Raw genomic sequence first — 18,705 nt, forward strand, 5'->3', positions numbered from 1 at the left:
CCCTTTAGTTGAAGGCGTCGTCTGATTGGTGATAGTTTGGCGGGAACCCGAGCACGCCGAACAAAGGAAGTGACGTCAGAAGTCGCGCACTTGACGAGCGTGGAATCACGCGGCGCTGCGTCGCGGTAGTATTGCTCTGATTGGTTGATTTCTTGCGATACCGCCCTGCCAGCTCCTTGCTTCCGCTAGTGCGGAGGGTTCTGCCCTTCGTAAAGATGGCCGCGGAGGCTTTTGGAGCCAACTGGGAGTGCAGTGTGCGTTTTCTGGAGCATGGGCAGAGAAGACAGGAAGAAGCGTAGCATTCGTGAGCACCGATTGGCTGAAGCGAGAAGTTCCCCGGGAGCTGACTGGCTCCGTCATTCGCGGGAAGGAGTTTGTGGCGCCAGAGAAAAGTAGCTAGAGCGGCGCAGTAGCGGCCGCGTTCTGTGGTTTTCCGTGATTCCCCCAGACCCGAACCTTCTCGGCCTCGTTGCGGAAAATCGCGACCAAGATGTGGAACAGTAATGATGGGGGTGCGGGGTCGCAGGAGGTTTTAGCAAGAGGGAGAGCCTGGGGTCCGAGAGGCGTGTGGCAGCCGGAGAGGAAGGGCGGGAGCGGAGCTGGGGCGTTTGGGGGTCGCAGGAAGGCGGCGAGGAGGGTTAGGGAGACGCGGGCAGTATTTGGAGGGGCGAAACCTCGGGGAGCCTGCAGGTTTCTCGGAGGCGCGGGACGTGGCACAGGCACTAATCCTGTTGTTCAAAACAGGTGGATTCGAAAGCTATGGCAGCTCCTCATATGGGGGAGCCGGCGGCTACACGCAGTCCCCGGGTGGCTTTGGATCGCCCGCACCTTCTCAGGCCGAAAAGAAATCAGTAGGTTGAAAGGAGTATTTGGTTTTGTTTTATCCTGTCCTGAAGTCCCTAAGTCATCTATGACAGAAACTTTATGCTTTGAAGGAAGATTTCAACATGAACTGATGCGATAATGATCTATTATTACCCGCATCTCTCATAATTAAGTGCCGTAAGTTTCAGAAATGAAATCTTGCCAAATTTTGCACCTCCTGTTGCCCTGGCTTTTCCCCTCATTGGCTTTATTTTGAAATTGATCAGTGTAACTAATGAATCAGTCTTGTGTGAATGCTCTCAACTTGTTTTTTTTGTTATTTATTTTCATTTTTAAAAATAGAGATGGGGTCTCACCATGTTGCCCAGGCTGGTCTCGAACCCCTGAGCTCAACCATCCTCCCACCTCAGCCTCTCAAAGTGCTGAGGTAACAGGTATGAGCCACTGCTCCTGGCCTGTACTTGTATTAATAGTCTCTTTTACTTTTTTTTTTTTTTTTTGAGATGGAATCTCGCTCTGTCGCCCAGGCTGGAGTGCAGTGGCCCGATCTCGGCTCACCGCAACCTCTGCCTCCCAGGTTCAAGGGATTCTCCTGCTTCAGCCTCCCAAGTAGCTGGAATTACAGGCATGTGCCACCATGCCTGGCTAAACTTTGTGCTTTTAGTAGAGACAGGGTTTCTCCATGTTGGTCAGGCTTGTCTCCAACTCCTGACCTGAGGTGATCTGCCCGCCTCGACCTCCCAAAGTGTTCGGATTATAGGCATGGGCCGGCTGCGGTGACTCATGCCCGTAATCCCAGCACTTTGGGAGGCTGAGGCAGGTGGATCACCTGAGATCAGGAGTTCTTGACCAGCCTTGCCAACATGGTGAAACCTTGTCTCTACTAAAAATACAAAAATTAGCCAGGCATGGTGCGGGTGCCTGTAATCCCAGCTACTAGGGAGGCTGAGGCAGGGGAACCACTTGAACTCGGGAGACAGATTGCAGTGAGCCAAGATGGTGCCACTGCACTCCAGCCTTTGCAATAGAGCAGGAGTAGACTCTGTCTCAAAAAAAGAAATGTGGTGTTTGAAGTCATAGACATGTGTTCTGCCATTGCTGTGCTGCTTTACTTACAGGGTGTCACTGGACACATTTCTTAACTGGCTTGGGAGTCAGTTTTGCACCTATGAAGAGGGGCTAACATACCTTAAAATGTCATTGTGAGACTTATATACAAAGAATACAGGCTATGGAGCCAGAACACGGGGACTCCAGAATCCATTTTGCCTTTTAACTGACATTGTGATTTCAGGAAAGCATCTTGAAGGCTGTGGCCCTTGGTTTTTCTCATCTGATGATACTAGTAGTACTCATATCACAGGGTGGTTCTGAGAATTGACAAGTAAGGCATTGTGTAGGAAAACAATCTAGCTGTCTAAACGTTGATTAGTCACTCAGAAATGAGTTTGCCTTTTTTCTTTTTTTTGAGACAGGATCTCTGTCTGCCAGGCTGGAGAGCAGTGGCGCGTGATCACAGCTCACGGCAGCTTGGACCTCCACGCCTCAAGTGATCATCCCACCTCAGCCTCCCTAACAGCTCGGACTACATATGTGCACTGCCGTGTCAGACTAATTTTTGTGGTTTTTTTTAGAGGTAGAGTTTGGCCATGTTGGCCAGGCTGGTCTCAAACTCCTAGCCTCAATCCACCTGCCTCAGCCTCCCAAAGTGCTGAGATTACAGGTGTGAGCCACCACTCCCAGCTGAGTTTGCATTTAACAACTGCAATTTCATTCTATAAATGTGGGGTTAATTTTGACTTCTCTTTAGGAGTCACTCAGATGTGTTAAGATTCAGTGTGAGCAGGTTAAAAAATTCATTGATATTCTGGTATATTTGGACATTGCTTTATAACTTTCTTTCTTTTTTTTTTGAGACGGAGTCTCGCTCTGTCGCCCAGGCTGGAGTGTAGTGGCGCGATCTCGGCTCACTGCAAGCTCTGCCTCCCAGGTTCACGCCATTCTCCTGCCTCAGCCTCCCAAGTAGCTGGGACTACAGGCACCCACCACCATGCCCGGCTAATTTTTTGTATTTTTTTAGTAGAGATGGTGTTGCACCATGTTCACCAGGATGGTCTCGATGTCTTGACCTTGTGATCCACCTGCCTCGGCCTCCCAAAGTGCTGGGATTACATGCGTGAGCCACTGCGCCCAGCCACTTTATAACTTTCATATAAATTATTTTACATAATTCTGTAAGGAATTTGTTTATTCCAGCATACCGCAGAGACTCAGGTATATTAAGGGACTGCCTAAGCTTACAGAGCTAATAAGGAACTAGCATCGGACAGTACACACATGATGCTGAACAAATCCAACATCTGATGAGCAACAACTTCTCCCTGTTGTAGTTTTCTCTCTCCTAGAAGATCTCAAGGGACTTTAATTCTCTATTTTGATTTTCTTGAGGTCGTGAAGGAGAAAACAAGGTAGATGATTGGTTCTCATCTTTTCTTCCCAAGCTTAACTACTTTTCTGCATTCTGATTGCTGGAATTTTTATGTCATAATTCCTAAAAGCTGGGTATTAAGATAGCTTTTCAGAGAATAATGCTTGTAAGTTGGAGACTCAATCCCAGTCTCTGGATTTTATTTTTCTTTTCGTGGAGACCATGTTGCCCAGGCTGGTCTCAAACTCTTGGGCTAAAGCAATCAATCCTCCCACCCCTGCCTCCCGTGGTGCTGGTATTACAGGCATGAGCCACCATGCCTGGACAGTCTTTTTGTTTTTATTTTTATTTTTTTGAGACAGAGTCTTGCTCTGTTGCCCAGGCTGGAGTGCAGTGGAACGATCTCAGCTCACTGCAACCTCCACCTCCTGGGTTCAAGCAATTCTCCTGCTTCAGCCCCCCCCAAGGAGCTGGGACTACAGGCGCATGCCACCATGCCTGGCCAATTTTTGTATTTTCAGTCAAGATGGGGTTTTGCCACGTTGATCAGGCTGGTCTCAAACTCCTGATGTCAGACGATCCGCTCTTCTTGGCCTCCCAAAGTGTTGGGATTACAGGCATGAGACACTGCGCCTGGCCTTGTTTTGTTTTTAAATCTAGTATTTTCCACAGTTAAAAGTTAGGTGAATGCCCTATTCTTTTTTTCTTTTAAAATTGAGACAGAGTCTCACTTTCACCCCCACTGGAGTGCAGTGGTACAGTTATAGCTTACCGCAGACTCTTAACTCCAGGAGTCAAGAGATCCTCCCACCTCAGCCTCCCAAGTAGCTAGGATTACAGGTGTGCAGCACCATGCCTGGTTGATAAAAACTCTATCCAAAATGTTTCCTGTTGATTATATATTTGTTCAATGTGATTGAACCATGTGAAGTTTCAAATAGTGACCCATTTTTAATCTGTAAAAATGGTACCTTCATGAAGTACTGTCAGAGTAGCCTGTAATTCATAATCAGCTATGAAATTTTTTTTAGTCTGAAAATGGTTTTTTTCAGAATTAAGCATACTTATATTGACATTCTGTGAACCTCTTCGGAGCAAACTAGGAATTCCTTGCGATCAATTCCTACATAAAATATGTGCTGGATAAAAAATAAATACTTGATTTGAGATGAATTTGAAGGCATTGTTAACATCTCAACTGTTACCCATACGTAACTTTTTTACCTGAGAGGTAATAATATTTGTCAAACATCCACTGCATGCAGAGATTGGTATTAGCACTTCATATATATTATGTGTCTCATTTACAACTGAAGAGGTATATATACCCAGTTTTCAGAAAAGGTCCTGTGTCCAGGGCTTTGGAGCTGGGATTTGAGCATAGGTCTATAGGACTCTGGCTCCAAACCTCATGTTCTTGCCACTTTACCTTACTGGTCTTAAGTTTTCTGAGGCTGAAGATACGATGAACATCTCAGCTGTGATAGGTAAAAACAGAAATATAGTAGTTTGTGAGGTAAATCCTGGGACCCCTGCAAATTTTAAAACTATAAATATTAACATAGCATGTAACTTTACCTATAAAATATCATAAAGTAAAATTGAAAAACAGTTGATCCCGTCACATTGTTATTAAAAGCTATTGCAGATGTAAAGAATGAGGAACAATAGCTAATATAATAATAGCTAACATTTGTTATTGAGTACTGTGTGCTGGGTAGTATTTTGAGTCCTTACCATGTAGTTAATTTTTATAATTTATCACTCCTAGTTTTGCAGATGAGGAAACCAAGGTACAAATGAGTTAATAAATGTGACCAAGAGCAACTGCTCTTTTTTTTTTTTTTTCTTTTTGAGGAGAGTCTCTGTTGCCCAGACTGGAGTGCAGTGGCAAGATCTTGGTTCACTGCAACCTCCACCTCCCGAGTTCAAGTGATTCTCCTGCCTCAGCCTCCCTAGTAGCTGGGATTACAGGCACACGCCACCACACCCGGCTAATTTTTTATTTTAATTTTTAGTAGAGACGGTTTCGCCATGTTGGCCAGGCTTAATCTCAAACTCCTGACCTCAAATGATCCGCCCGCCTCGGCCTTGGGATTACAGGCATTAGCCACCACGCCTGGCTGAGCAACTGCTCTTGAGAATAGAGCCACAGTCTTAACCCTCAAGCTTGGCTGCTGCCTTTTGTGGCATATGTGCCAGCGGTTGGCTGAGCTTGCTTTATCCTTTTGCGGCAATACTCACCATTCAAAATTATGCTTCAGCAAAGTGAAATATTGGCAGTGTCATGGATGTTCAGGTCAGAGTTGCAACTGCTGAATCCATGAAGGCCAAGAGTCTACTGTGTTCTAAGTCTTCCATGCAGTACAGGTATTGGTCCACTTCCTCTTGGCTTCTGACAGGAAGAGCTCTCATTGTTTTTCTGCCTTGTACATATTCCCTTTAGGAGACTGGGAGTACGTACTTGCCCTCAGCCTGTTACCTGCTACTTTTTCACTGTTGAAATTCTCGTGCTTCAGAGTTGAGCCTAAAGCCTCCCTCTTTTGCCAGTAAGTTTTTCTGAGGTCCCACATGGCACATTTTGTTTTATGGTATATCAAGATCAGGTTTATTGTTTACCTTTGTACCTCCCCTAGATTAGGAATATGTTGAGGGTAAATCCTGTCCCATTGTATTCATCTTTATGTCACCCAGACTACCTCTTGCCACTGGTAGGCAAAAATAAGTTTACACTGTTGTGTGGCTGGTTTAAGATATGATTTGGGCCTGGTGCAGTGGCTCATGACTGTAATCCCAACATTTTGGGAGGCCAAGGTGGGCAGATTGCCTGAGGTCAGGAGTTCGAGACCAGCCTGGCCAACATGGCAAAACCCCATCTCTAGAAAAAATACAAAAATTAGCTGGGTGTGGTGGCATGCACCTATAATCCCAGCTACCTGCAGGACTGAGACAGGAGACTTGCTTGAACCCAGGAGACGGAAGTGAGCCGAGATTGCTCCACCACACTCCAGCCTGGGTAACAGAATGAGACTCCATCTCAAAAAAAAGGATATGATTTGAGTGTACTCACTAGATACTGTTCTGCCTACCCTATCCTGCCTCTTCCCCCTAAGATGTCCAACATGAGTCCAGCACAGTGGCTTATGCCTGTAATCCTAACCCTTTGGGAGGCTAAGGTGGGAGGATCACTTGAGACCAAGAGTTTAAGACCAGCCTGGGCAACATAGCAAAGCCCCATCTCTACCAAAAAAAAATGTTTTTTTAATTGACTGGGTGTGGTGGTGTGCCTGTAGTCCCATCTTCTCGGGAGACTGTTGCAGGAAGTTTGCTTGAGCCCATGAGTTTGAGGCTGCAGTGAGCTATAATCATGCCTCTGCACTCCAGCATGAGTGACAGAACAAGACCCCATCTCAAAACATAAAATGTGGCCAAGGGTGGTGGCTCACACCTGTAATCCCAGCACTTTGGGAGACTGAGGTGGGCAGATCACCTGAGGTCAGGAGTTCCAGACCAGCCTGGCCAACATGGAGAAACCCCGTCTCTACTAAAAATGCAAAATGCTGGCACACACGTATAGTCCCAGCTACTCAGGAGGCTAAGCCAGGATAATCGCTTGAGCCCGGGAGGCAGAGGTTGCGGTGAGCTGAGATTGCGCTATTGCACGCCAGCCTGGGCAACAGGAGCGAAACTCTGTCTCAAAAAAAAAAAAGTTAAAAAGATGTCCAAGCTCTTATTCCATTTCCCCAGGAGCTCCATTTGATTGTCAAAAAATCTGTCCTACAAGAAGCTATTCTTCTACCTTTTATAGTTCATCACAAGACCTACAAGCAGTTCCAAAGTTCTGTCTCCATTAGTCATTTCTCAAACCTTTTTGCAATACCATCTCATTTTGTCAGTGACCTGAACAGCAGCACCAGCCTGTCTACACCCAAAAGCTGGGGTTTCCTCTTGAAGGTCTGTTCTGGCAGCAGCAGGTCGTTCTTCCTTATCCTGTCCCCCACTCTGACATACTCATTTTGGTGAATTCTCAGGGCAACACATGTATTCAGCAGGAACTCTGGAGTTGGACAAACCTGGGTTTGGATTCTAAAAGTGTGATATTGGTTTGCTATATGGCCTTGGTTTCCATCTCTCTGAAGCAAAGATAATGAGATTTGTTTTGAAATTCAATGTTTGAATATATTTAAAGTACTTGGCACATGGCAGGTGAGTGGTGTGGTAGTTATTACTTTCTTAATTGAATTTTGCATGCTTTTTCTTTTTAGAGAGCCCGAGCCCAGCACATTGTACCCTGTACTATATCTCAGCTGCTTTCTGCCACTTTGGTTGATGAAGTGTTCAGAATTGGGAATGTTGAGATTTCACAGGTATGTCAAATAATTTGTGAAGGAATCACTTACTCATAATAAAGAATGAAATAAGACTACATTTAAAAATACAAAAATATAGCCTTGGTTTCAGGGGAAACAGCCTTTTTTTTTCTTTCTTCTAACCTAGGTCACTATTGTGGGGATCATCAGACATGCAGAGAAGGCTCCAACCAACATTGTTTACAAAATAGATGACATGACAGCTGCACCCATGGACGTTCGCCAGTGGGTTGACACAGATGTAAGTGGCTGGTTTTGAATCATGATGGGGTTACTTTGGAACTGTGGAGATGTTGAACTTTTTTAGTCTTTTTAAAGTTTTTTCTTATAAAAATAATACAAAAAGACATCAAAGACAGATACCCTAAAGTGAAAGGTTAATAGATTTGATTATATACCTTCCCGATATACCAAAAATAGAATTAAAAGTCAAATGACAGGAGACAGTAGAATGTTAAGTTCCAATAGAACAAAGGTTTTTTGTTGTTGTTGTTGTTGTTGTTGTTGTTGTTGTTGTTGTTGTTGTTTTGAGACAGTCTCACTCTGTCGCCCAGGCAATACAGTGGTGGGATCTCGGCTCACTACAACCTCCGCCTCCCGGGCTCAAGCGATTCTCTGCCTCAGCTTCCCAAGTAGCTGGGATTACAGGCACCCGCCACCATGCCTGGCTAATTTTTGTATTTTTAGTAGAGACAGGGTTTCACCATCTTGGTCAGGCTGGTCTTGAACTCCTGACCTTGTGATCCACCCGCCTTGGCCTCCCAAAGCTCTGGGATTACAGGCTTGAGCCACCGCGCCCGGCCCCTGCTTTTTTTGTTGTTGTTGAGACAGAGTCTTGCGCTGTTGCCCAGGCTGGAGTGCAGTGGCACAATCTCAGCTCACTGCAACCTCTGCGCCCCAAGTTCAAGCAATTCTCCTGCCTTAGCCTCCCAAGTAGCTGGGATTACAGGCACCTGCCACCACACCTGACTAATTTTTTGTATTTTTAGTAGAGATGGGGTTTCGCCATGTTGGCCAGGCTAGTTTCAAACTCCTGACCTCAGGTGATCCACCCGCCTCGACCTCCCAAAGTGAGGTCTTTATTATCCAAATTTTGTGTAATGAATGTATTTCAAAAACAAAATACAAAACACCAAGAGGCCTTCTGCACAATTAAAAATATAAAAGGATAAAAAGTATATACTGTATTCTAATCTATTTTATCCATGTTTATAAAGACTCTTATATACACATGCTGCTATGTAAAAATTGGGTCAAATCCTGCATACCATATTGTAATATGCTTTTCTCAACAATTTATGGCAAATACTTCTTTGTGACAATACACGCTTTTCTGTATCATTTGTAGTATGTTATAAATATGGTTTACTTAATAATCCTTTAGTGCTAGTATTTTGAGATTGCTTTATTTTTATTTATTTATTTTGAGACAGAGTGTTGCTCTGTCGCCCAGACTAGAGTGGAATGGCGCAATCTCGGCTTACTGCAACCTCCGCCTCCCAGGTTCAGGCAATTCTCCTGCCTCAGCCTCCCGAGTAGCTGGGATTACAGGCGTGTACCACCACGCCCGGCTAATTTTGTATTTTTAGTAGAGACGGGGTTTCTCCATGTTGAGGCTGGTCTCTAACTCCTGACCTCAGGTGATCCTCCTGCCTTGGCCTCCCAAAGTGGTGGGATTACAGGCGTGAGCCACCACACCCGGCCTAACAATGAGTTTTTGTCTTAAATTTTTGCCAGTATGATAGTCGTTTTAAAAAATAGTCTTTTTGACCAGGTGTGGTGGCTCATGCCTGTAATCCCGGGACTTTGGGGAGGTCAAGACGAGTGGATCACCTGAGGTCAGGAGTTTGAGACCAGCCTGGCCAACATGGTGAAACCCCATCTCTACTAAAAATTAAAAAATTAGCCTGGCACGGTGGTGCGTGCCTGTAACCCCAGCTACTCGGGAGGCTGAGGCGGGAGAATCGCTTGAACCCGTGAGGCAGAGGTTGCAATGAGCTGAAATCGTGCCACTGCACTCCAGGCTGGGTGACAGAGCAAGACACTTCGTCTCAAAAAAAAAAATCAGCTAATGTATTTTTCTTACAAATAATGTGTGCATATTCTAGGAAACTGATAAAGAAATATTAAAATAGTTTGTAATTATCCTAGTCAACCATTCAACAGTTTAGTGTGTATTGTCCCAAATGGGAAATCACCTTTTTTCCGTGTATCATGACTTGTTTTTCCAGACAGTAAACAGAAATTCTGTGTTATCATTTGCAACAGTGTGGAGTATCCTATTATATAGAAATGTGTACTTTATGTTGGATATTTAGGTTGTTTTAAAATTTTTAATATTCTGTACTATGATAAATGTAAATCTTAATGCATGTTCTTAATTTACTTCCTTAAATTCCCAGAAGTAGAATTGCTTTGCCAATAAGTATATCCACCAGAAAATTGTGTGCCTGTGGGGCGTGGTGGCGGGTGCCTGTAATCCCAGCTACGGGGGAAGCTGAGGCAGGAGAATCGCTGAAACCCTCCCTTGGGAGGGGAGGTTGCAGCGAGCCAAGATCATGCCACTGCACTCCAGTCTGGGCGACAGAGCAAGACTCCCTCACAAAAAAAAAAGAAAAGAAAATTGTGTGCCTAAGAGCTTGAATGAGAGTGTCATAATTGTTTGCTTTTTTATGATGTGCTACAGAACTTTGGAACCGAGAATTACCTTTAGAGATATTTTTATTCTAATTCCTGGTTTTATAAAAAAGTAAGTTGTAAAAGGCAGGGCAAACTCCTCCTAAAATGCCATTTTAGGATCCTTTAACTCTTCTACTTTATAACTTTCTCTTTCTATACATAATATAGAAATGTTAAAGAGGCTTTCACCAGCATCACTAAAACCTTAATGACATGTTTGTATTTTATGTTAGGATGCCAGCAGTGAAAACACTGTGGTTCCTCCAGAAACATATGTGAAAGTGGCAGGCCACCTGAGATCTTTTCAGGTAAAGTCAGAATAAAAGCAGTTAAAGTGTTTTTGCATGAAGCAGTTTCTAGATTCATGTCATGGCTTTTGGATAGTTAAAATACTTAAGTCCCCCTGTTTAATGGGAAGTTTTTCTTACTCTCTTCTTCAAAAGGAAATAACTCTTCTTTCTTTCTATTTTTTTTTTTTTTAACCTTAACATGAAACTGACAGAATAGTAAAGAAAGAACAGAATGTCCTTCTACAATTGCCATCTGTGGCGTTCATTAGTTGGAGAAAGGAGAACACTAGATTCGGAGTCAGGAGTCTAGATTTTGCTCCGTTATGCAACCGTGGGAAAATTATTAATGTCACTTAGCTATTAATTTTAGTGTTTTTCTCCTCATGTTTGACCATATTTGGATTACCTAACATTTTTCTCATATTGGCAAAATATTAATATTATAACCAAGAAAAGCGCCACAATGTTGACCTGAAATTAATGTATGTTCATATTTTATTCACCTTTTTTTCTTCATTTGAATAGAACAAAAAGAGCCTGGTAGCCTTTAAGATCATGCCCCTGGAGGATATGAATGAGTTCACCACACATATTCTGGAAGTGATCAATGCACACATGGTACTAAGCAAAGCCAGCAGCCAGGTGAGTAGCCTCACTTTCCTAGCTTTTTCTCTTCCCTGGAAGAACACAGGTTACTTTTGTGTTCCAGCTTTGATTTCCTTGACATTTTGAAGGTCGAGCCAGAGAAAGACATCACTAAGTCCTCAGAACACTTTCTCCAAGAGCTTTGTCACTGTATTTTATTCTAGATGAAACACTGATGTTTCTCTCAGAATTAAGAGTTCCTCTGACTCCACTGGCCTGGACAGCTGAGGCCTGTGACAACCCTTAGGTGTAGACATGTAATTATAGGCTGAGCTCTTAGCTCCAAGGATTGTCAGTGCATATTCAGAGAGTAGCTCCCTTCAGGACAGCATTTTGCTGTCTTCCTTCCAATTTACTGGCTAAGTAGGAAAAATTATGTACTATTATTTTTTCCCTGAGATTACATTTATTGGTTTGTATTGAAATTTCTCCATAGTATTTTCCATTGTGTGAATTAACTTTGGCAAGTCCATCTAGGACCACGCAAAAGGTTTGTTGACTCTAGTATTAGAAAGCCCTCAGGGCCGAGTGTGATGGTTCATGGCCTGAAATCCCAGCACTTTGGGAGGCTGGTATGGGGGCATCACTTGAGCCCAGTTCGAGACACTACCCTGGGTAACATAGGGAGACCCTGTCTCTACAAAAAAAATTAAAGAATTCGATGGGCTACTTGGGAGGCTGAGTTTGGGAGATCACTTAAGCCCAGGAGGTCAAGGCTGCATTGAGCTGTGATTGTGCTACTCACTGCAGCCTAGGCAACAGAGCAACTTTGTCTCAAAAAATAAATACAGAAAAAGAAAAATATTTATTGCGCCTACTTTGATTTGATAGTCCCAATCATTCTAGTCCCCATTCGAGTATAGCACTGAACACGATATACTTACATTCTTGGGAGAAACAAGCAATAAACAAAAAATATATATAATTTTAGGTAGCTATATAGGTGCTCTGAAGTAATTAAAGCAAAATAGGAGAAGAAGGTGATGGAGGGAACCAAGAATGGTACAATTTTAGATGGGGAAGAACATTCCAAACCAGAGGGACTAGGAAGTGCAAGAAGCAGGAGTGTGGAGTAAGCGTGACATCTCTGAAACCAGTAAGGCCAGAGTCTGGAGTGAAGCAAATGACAGGAGAGAGGGAGAGGGTTGTAGGCAAGGAGGCAGGGCCCAGATTTTGTGGGGCTTTGGAGGCCATGATAAAGATTGCCTTTATTCAAATTTTTTTTTTTTTGGGACGGAGTCTTGCTCTATTGCCCAGGCTGGAGTGCAGTGGCCGGATCTCAGCTCACTGCAAGCTCCGCCTCCCGGGTTTACGCCATTCTCCTGCCTCAGCCTCCCGAGTAGCTGGGACTACAGGCGCCCACCACCTCACCCGGCTAGATTTTTGTATTTTTTAGTAGAGAGGGGGTTTCACCGTGTTAGCCAGGATGATCTCGATCTCCTGACCTCGTGATCCGCCCGTCTTGGCCTCTCAAAGTGCTGGGATTATAGGCTTGAGCCACCGCGCCCGGCCTCAAATTTTTAAAATTTTGTTTATTTGGGTTTTTTTTTGTTTTTGTTTTTGTTTTTGTTTTTGTTTTTTTGAGACGGAGTCTCGCTCTGTCACCCAGGCTGGAGTGCAGTGGCCGGATCTCAGCTCACTGCAAGCTCCACCTCCCAGGTTCACGCCTTTCTTCTGCCTCAACCTCCCGAGTAGCTGGGACCACAGGCGTCCACCACCATGCTTGGCTAATTTTTGTATTTTTAGTAGAGAAGGGTTTTCACCGTGTTAGCCAGGATGATCTCAATCTTCTGACCTTGTGATCTGCCTGCCTCAGCCTCCCAAAGTGCTGGGATTACAGGCATGAGCCACTGTGCCCAGCCCTATTTTTTTTTTTTTTTTTTTTTTTTTTACAGAGGTTTTTTCTGTCACCCCCGCTGGAGTGCAATGATGTGATCTCAGCTAACTGCTGCCTCCGCTTCTCAGGTTCAAGCAATTCTCCTGTCTCAGCTTCCCCAGTATCTGGGATTACAGGTGCGCACTACCACACCGAACTAATTTTTTGTATTTTTAGTAGAGACAGGGTTTCACCATGTTGGCATCCAGTTAGCAATCCGGCTGGCAGTGAGGATTTGTGGCCTAGGAGGCGGTCTGGGATGAAATCCTGGGGACTCTGTCAGCCTTTTGGGAGACAGATAGAAGAGGCTAATGAGGGATACTGAGAAGGTTCAGTTTGAGAGTCAGATGGAGAACCAGAAGAATGTGGTGTCAAGAAGCCCAGGGAGGAACACATTTCAAGAGGAGTGTGGTCAGCAGTATCTGCTTCTGAGAGGTCAAGTATTAGGAGGACTGAAAGAGACTTTTTGATAATTGGTTGAAAAGTCTTTGGTGACTTTGGTGAAAACAGTTTCAGAGGTGTACTTAGGGAGAACCCAAATATGGTGGGTTGAGGAGTGACTGGGGAGAAAGGAAATGAAAATAGTGATTGCAGAGCATTTTAAGAATTTGTTTTAGGCCGGGCGCGGTGGCTCAAGCCTGTAATCCCAGCACTTTGGGAGGCCAAGACGGGCGGATCACGAGGTCAGGAGATCGAGACCATCCTGGCTAACACGGTGAAACCCCGTCTCTACTAAAAGATACAAAAAACTAGCCGGGCAAGGTGGCGGGCGCCTGTAGTCCCAGCTACTCGGGAGGCTGAGGCAGGAGAATGGCGTGAACCTGGGAGGCGGAGCTTGCTGTGAGCTGAGATCCGGCCACTGCACTCCAGCCTGGGCGACAGAGCGAGACTCCGTCTCAAAAAAAAAAAAAAAAAAGAATTTGTTTTAAAAGAAGGAAAGAGAGAGGACGATAGGGACTGTGTCTCCTTTTCTCTGCCTGTGGTGCTTCATGCCTATAGACACTCAGTGAATGCTTGAGTGATTGGGCCACATGGATACCAAAATAGCAGACTCTGGGTAATTTTCTTCTCACTACTACTCTTCTCTGGTTCCTCTCACATCAGAAACAAAAGGAGCCAAGAAGATCTGTCTCTTTTTGATATTTATGTGCTTCGGGGAGTTACTTTATCTTCCTATGAAATACTCATTAGATAATAGCTGTCCATTCCAATGTAAGCAGTGTTACTGGGAAACTGTTTATCAATTGTTTTTTGTAAGCTGCTTAACGAGCTATTTGAAGTTGTAAAGACTGTTTAACTTGATGGATTTTCTAATATTGTTAACTTATTTCTTAATTCAGCCCTCAGCAGGGAGAGCACCTATCAGCAATCCAGGAATGAGTGAAGCAGGGAACTTCGGTGGGAATAGCTTCATGCCAGCAAATGGCCTCACTGTGGCCCAAAACCAGGTAAACTCCACCAGAGTGGCTTCAGAAATACAAAACACAGACAGTCTTAAATTTTGTTATTTCCCTGATGAGCTAAGATTGTTTGAATACCTGGTTTATTTCTTTCCTATAAAGGGACTCAGGTTTGCAAAGGGGAGGCTGATCCAAAATAATTGTGAAAATCTTTCCGATTTGAATCTTCAGGTATTGAATTTGATTAAGGCTTGTCCAAGACCTGAAGGGTTGAACTTTCAGGATCTCAGGAACCAGCTGAAACACATGTCTGTATCTTCAATCAAGTAAGTATTGGATTTTCATGAGCTCAGGCTCTAGAATTGTACCTGTTTCACCTCACAAGAGTTTCCTGATAGTGAGAAGTGAGTTTTAAAAGTAAAACTTGGCAGCCGGGCATGGTGGCTCACACCTGTAATCTCAGCACTTTGGGAGGCCGAGGCGGGTGGATCACCTGAAGTGAGCAGTTCAAGACCAGCCTGGCCAACATGGTGAAAACCCCGTCTCTACTAAAAATACAAAAATTAGCCGGGCGTGGTGGCACTCAACGATCACACCGCTGCGCTCCAGCCTGGGTGACAGAGCGAGATTCCATCTCAAAAAAAAGTAAAAGTTCGCCAGGCACTAGCTCATGCCTGTAGTTCTAGCACGTTGGGAGGCTGAGGTGGGCAAATTGCTTAAACTCAGGAGTTGAAGACCAGCCTGGGCAACGTGGCAAAACCTTATCTCTACAAAAACAATAAAAACAAATTAGCCGGGCACAGTGGCGCATGCCTGTAGTCCCCGCTACCCAGGAGGCTGAAGTGGGAGGATCACTTGAGCCCAGAAAGTCGAGGCTGCAGTGAGCCATCACTGTGCCACTGCACTCCATCCTAGATGACAGAGTGAGACTGTCACACAAAAACAACTTAACTGCAACCCTGGTGGCAGAATGGAAATTGTTCAGCTATGGAAAAACAGGAAAAAGACTATGCGCCAAAATGGTGCTACCCATCACATCACTTACTCAGCAAATTTTTTCATTCAGCAGACACTAAGGACCATTATATGTAAGGGTCCTTATCATAATTCTGAGCAAAAAGTTGACCTGATTTCCTTATGGGATTTAGACAGGAGGAGGGAAGTCCTTAGCTCCGGGTCCTCAGGTGTACAGTCCTGTTGCTGTTACTGTCCCCATTGTGGACATGAGTGTATTAGGCTATCTGGACCTTATTAAACAACCAGTCCTTCCAACACCCTTATCCTGATTCCATCTTCGACAAGCAGCCTCCTGATTCCAGTGTAGTAAACCAGCCAAACACACTGACTTAGGGTGCTTGTGATAGTTATTTGTTACTGTAAATCAATTGACCTGCCAGGCCTAGATAGAAAAGGAATACTCAGGACTAATTCCATTTCCTGTCCTGTAAAATAAGGATAATTCCTATCTCAGAGTTACTGTGCTGATGAGGTAGAGAACTGCTGTCACTTAGGTGCTCTGTAGATTGTGGCTATTAAATACGTTACTGACACTAACCCTGAGGACCTTGAAGGGTTTGAAGGTTTCAGTGTTTCCTTTGCTTCCTACAACTTTACTTCCCAGAGGGGGACCAGAGGGATTTCAGTGTGTGGCTGGAAAAGGGGGACTTTTAAAGACAGCTCTTTTTACTAGGAGATTTTGTGTGCAAGTGTGACTACAGCTTTAGATCCTTGTTTTCCTGCTTAGACTGTATTTAAGTGAGGCCCTGTTGTCTTTCCTTTACACAATTTGGGAGAGGGATCCAAGATAGCCCTAATAGCCAGTGTCTCCATGAATAAGCTCTGTTTTGTTATTTTACTGGCATTTCTCCCTGTGAGAGCTTTCTATGTGCAACATACTTGTGGATTCTCAGCTAAGGTAGAAAGTTGGGAGATAAGTGAAGTTTGCATATTTGGCCATATCCAAAAGGCAATTTCCTTCTGAATTGGCCTGAAAATGACTTCTTTTACTTTTTTTCTTTCTTTCTAGGCAAGCTGTGGATTTTCTGAGCAATGAGGGGCACATCTATTCTACTGTGGATGATGACCATTTTAAATCCACAGATGCAGAATAACTGGATCTAATTGGGTACCTGAGATATTTTACAGCTGGACCTAGTTTCACACTCTGTTGTCTCCGGCTCGGCATATGTTTGGCCACGTGGCTTGTAGGAAGTAGGTTTCATCTATCAAAGGTCTCCTCTGACATCCTTTTGAAACTTACTGCTCTTCTGTTTTGTTTTGTTTTGTTTGAAGCTCAGAGGGAGATGGGCAATTGACAGGGATGCAATCCAGGGTGGGATTTCTTGAGGAAGTTACAAATAAGCTTGTTACCACATCAAGATAGATGGAATTGGAAGGATGCTACCAGGAGAGTACTTACATAGTGCTCGGGAGTTTCTCTTCTTAAAAGTTTGCTGCTGAAAGATGAGCAGGACCAGGGCCTTGTAGGCAGAGCCCTAGCCAAGAAACTGGCTGGTCTCTGCGTGTTTTTGTTTCCCACTTTGGTTGTGTGGCATTACTTTCAGAATTGCACTTTCCTGCTTGTCATGACTGCTTGACACACTTGTCATGACGTGTGTTTCTGTGAACATGAAGTTCTGCGGTGGTGGCCTCCAGGGGCAGAGGAAAGGAAGAAGTGTTACTGCGTTTTGTACAAAATAAGTACATTCATATGTTTAATAAAACAGTTCTGTTGTAGTAACTTGTAAAAATGTTCTCATTTTTTCTTTCTGAGCAGTGTAATGACTACTTTATCATCTGAGGCAGTGTAACATAGTGAAACTTGGATTTGAATTCTGGCCTTCCTACTTTGTAGTTAGAATCTTGAGCAGGCTGTGTCAGCTCTGAGAACCTCCATTTCCTCATTTACAAAAAGAAAACAACGTCATTTCCCCTGGGTTTGTTATGAAGATTGAATAAAACACATAGTCTGTAAAGCGTCTACATCTAGCATTGCCACTTAAAGGAATTATAGAATGGACCTTAATGTTAACTCTTTGGCAGTGTGTGATCATGTAACTGAATCAAATAGCTACCCATTTGGCCTCAAGACGAGACTTTCCAAAAGCCTATGGTCATTTTTTGGCCAACTTGATCGGCTGTTTCTTACAGAAAAAGAAACTAGTTCAAAGATGTTTTTGACAACTCCTGAAAGTAATCTACATCTTGAATAAAAGAACCAATTTTGAGATAAAGTTAGTGAGGTGTAACATCCAAATAATTCTCTGCTTTAGGCTGGGCGCAGTGGCTCACACGTGTAATTCCAACACTTTGGGAGGCCGGGGCAGGAGGATCAAGAGATCGAGACCATTCTGGCCAACATGGTGAAACCCCGTCTCTACTAAAAATACAAAAAAAAAAAAAATTCTCTGCTTTAACTCTTTCTAAAAGAGATCCAGCAGCTGTGTAGAGAAGGCCCCACCTTATTTTTTTTTTTTTTGAGACAGAGTCTCGCTCTGTCGCCGAGGCTGGAGTGCAGTGGCCGGATCTCAGCTCACTGCAAGTTCTGCCTCCCGTGTTCAAGTGATTCTCCTGCCTCAGTCTCTCGAGTAGCTGGGAATACAGGCACCCGCCACCACGCCCGGATAATTTTTGTATTTTTAGTAGAGACAGGGTTTCACCGTGTTAGCCAGGATGGGTCTCGATCTCCTGACCTCATGATCCACCCACCTTGGCCTCCCAAAGTGCTGGGATTACAGGCGTGAGCCACCGTGCGTGACCAGTTTTTTTTTTATATAAAAATCAGATGACAACTTAGCAGTTAGCAACTGGTTGTTAATTTAGTGCTTGTTGGATACCTGCTGTATCAACCTGTAGGTCAGGTACTAGGAATATGAAGCACAATACGAGATTGGCGTCACGGGACCGGCTGGTTCAGCATTCCCGGCAGCACAGAGTAGTTGCTTGGCGGTGCTGGATTCCCTGCCATCTCGCCATTTCCACAGTCTCACAGGAGTTGTGTGATTTCTGACCGCTGCTAGGACCTGTGGGATGAGCACAGCCAGGAGAGCCACCCACTTCTCAGAATGAAACTCCAGCCTTTGTAGAGCTTCTGCTCTGCTCAGGCAGGACAAACTTGCATCTTGGGCATTTGTGATCCACCTGATAGGTCAAATGTACAGTGTTCTCTTGGCCCATTGTTGAGATAGCCGTG

General features: G+C 44.3%; 1 protein-coding gene across 1 annotated transcript; it reads left to right on the plus strand.

Annotated features, from left to right (window-relative positions):
- The first annotated feature begins 191 nt into the window (after window positions 1-191).
- Window positions 192-17,263, plus strand: RPA2 (replication protein A2). Its single transcript, XM_023219481.2, is given in 10 exon segments — window positions 192-336; window positions 338-500; window positions 745-851; window positions 7,519-7,620; window positions 7,751-7,864; window positions 10,536-10,610; window positions 11,118-11,234; window positions 14,454-14,561; window positions 14,745-14,839; window positions 16,540-17,263. Coding segments are annotated over 10 exon segments (1,032 nt in total). The 5' UTR covers window positions 192-270; the 3' UTR covers window positions 16,625-17,263.
- Window positions 17,264-18,705: the final 1,442 nt, after the last annotated feature.

Source organism: Piliocolobus tephrosceles, chromosome 1 (genome assembly GCF_002776525.5).
Source record: "Piliocolobus tephrosceles isolate RC106 chromosome 1, ASM277652v3, whole genome shotgun sequence".
NCBI lineage: Eukaryota > Metazoa > Chordata > Mammalia > Primates > Cercopithecidae > Piliocolobus > Piliocolobus tephrosceles.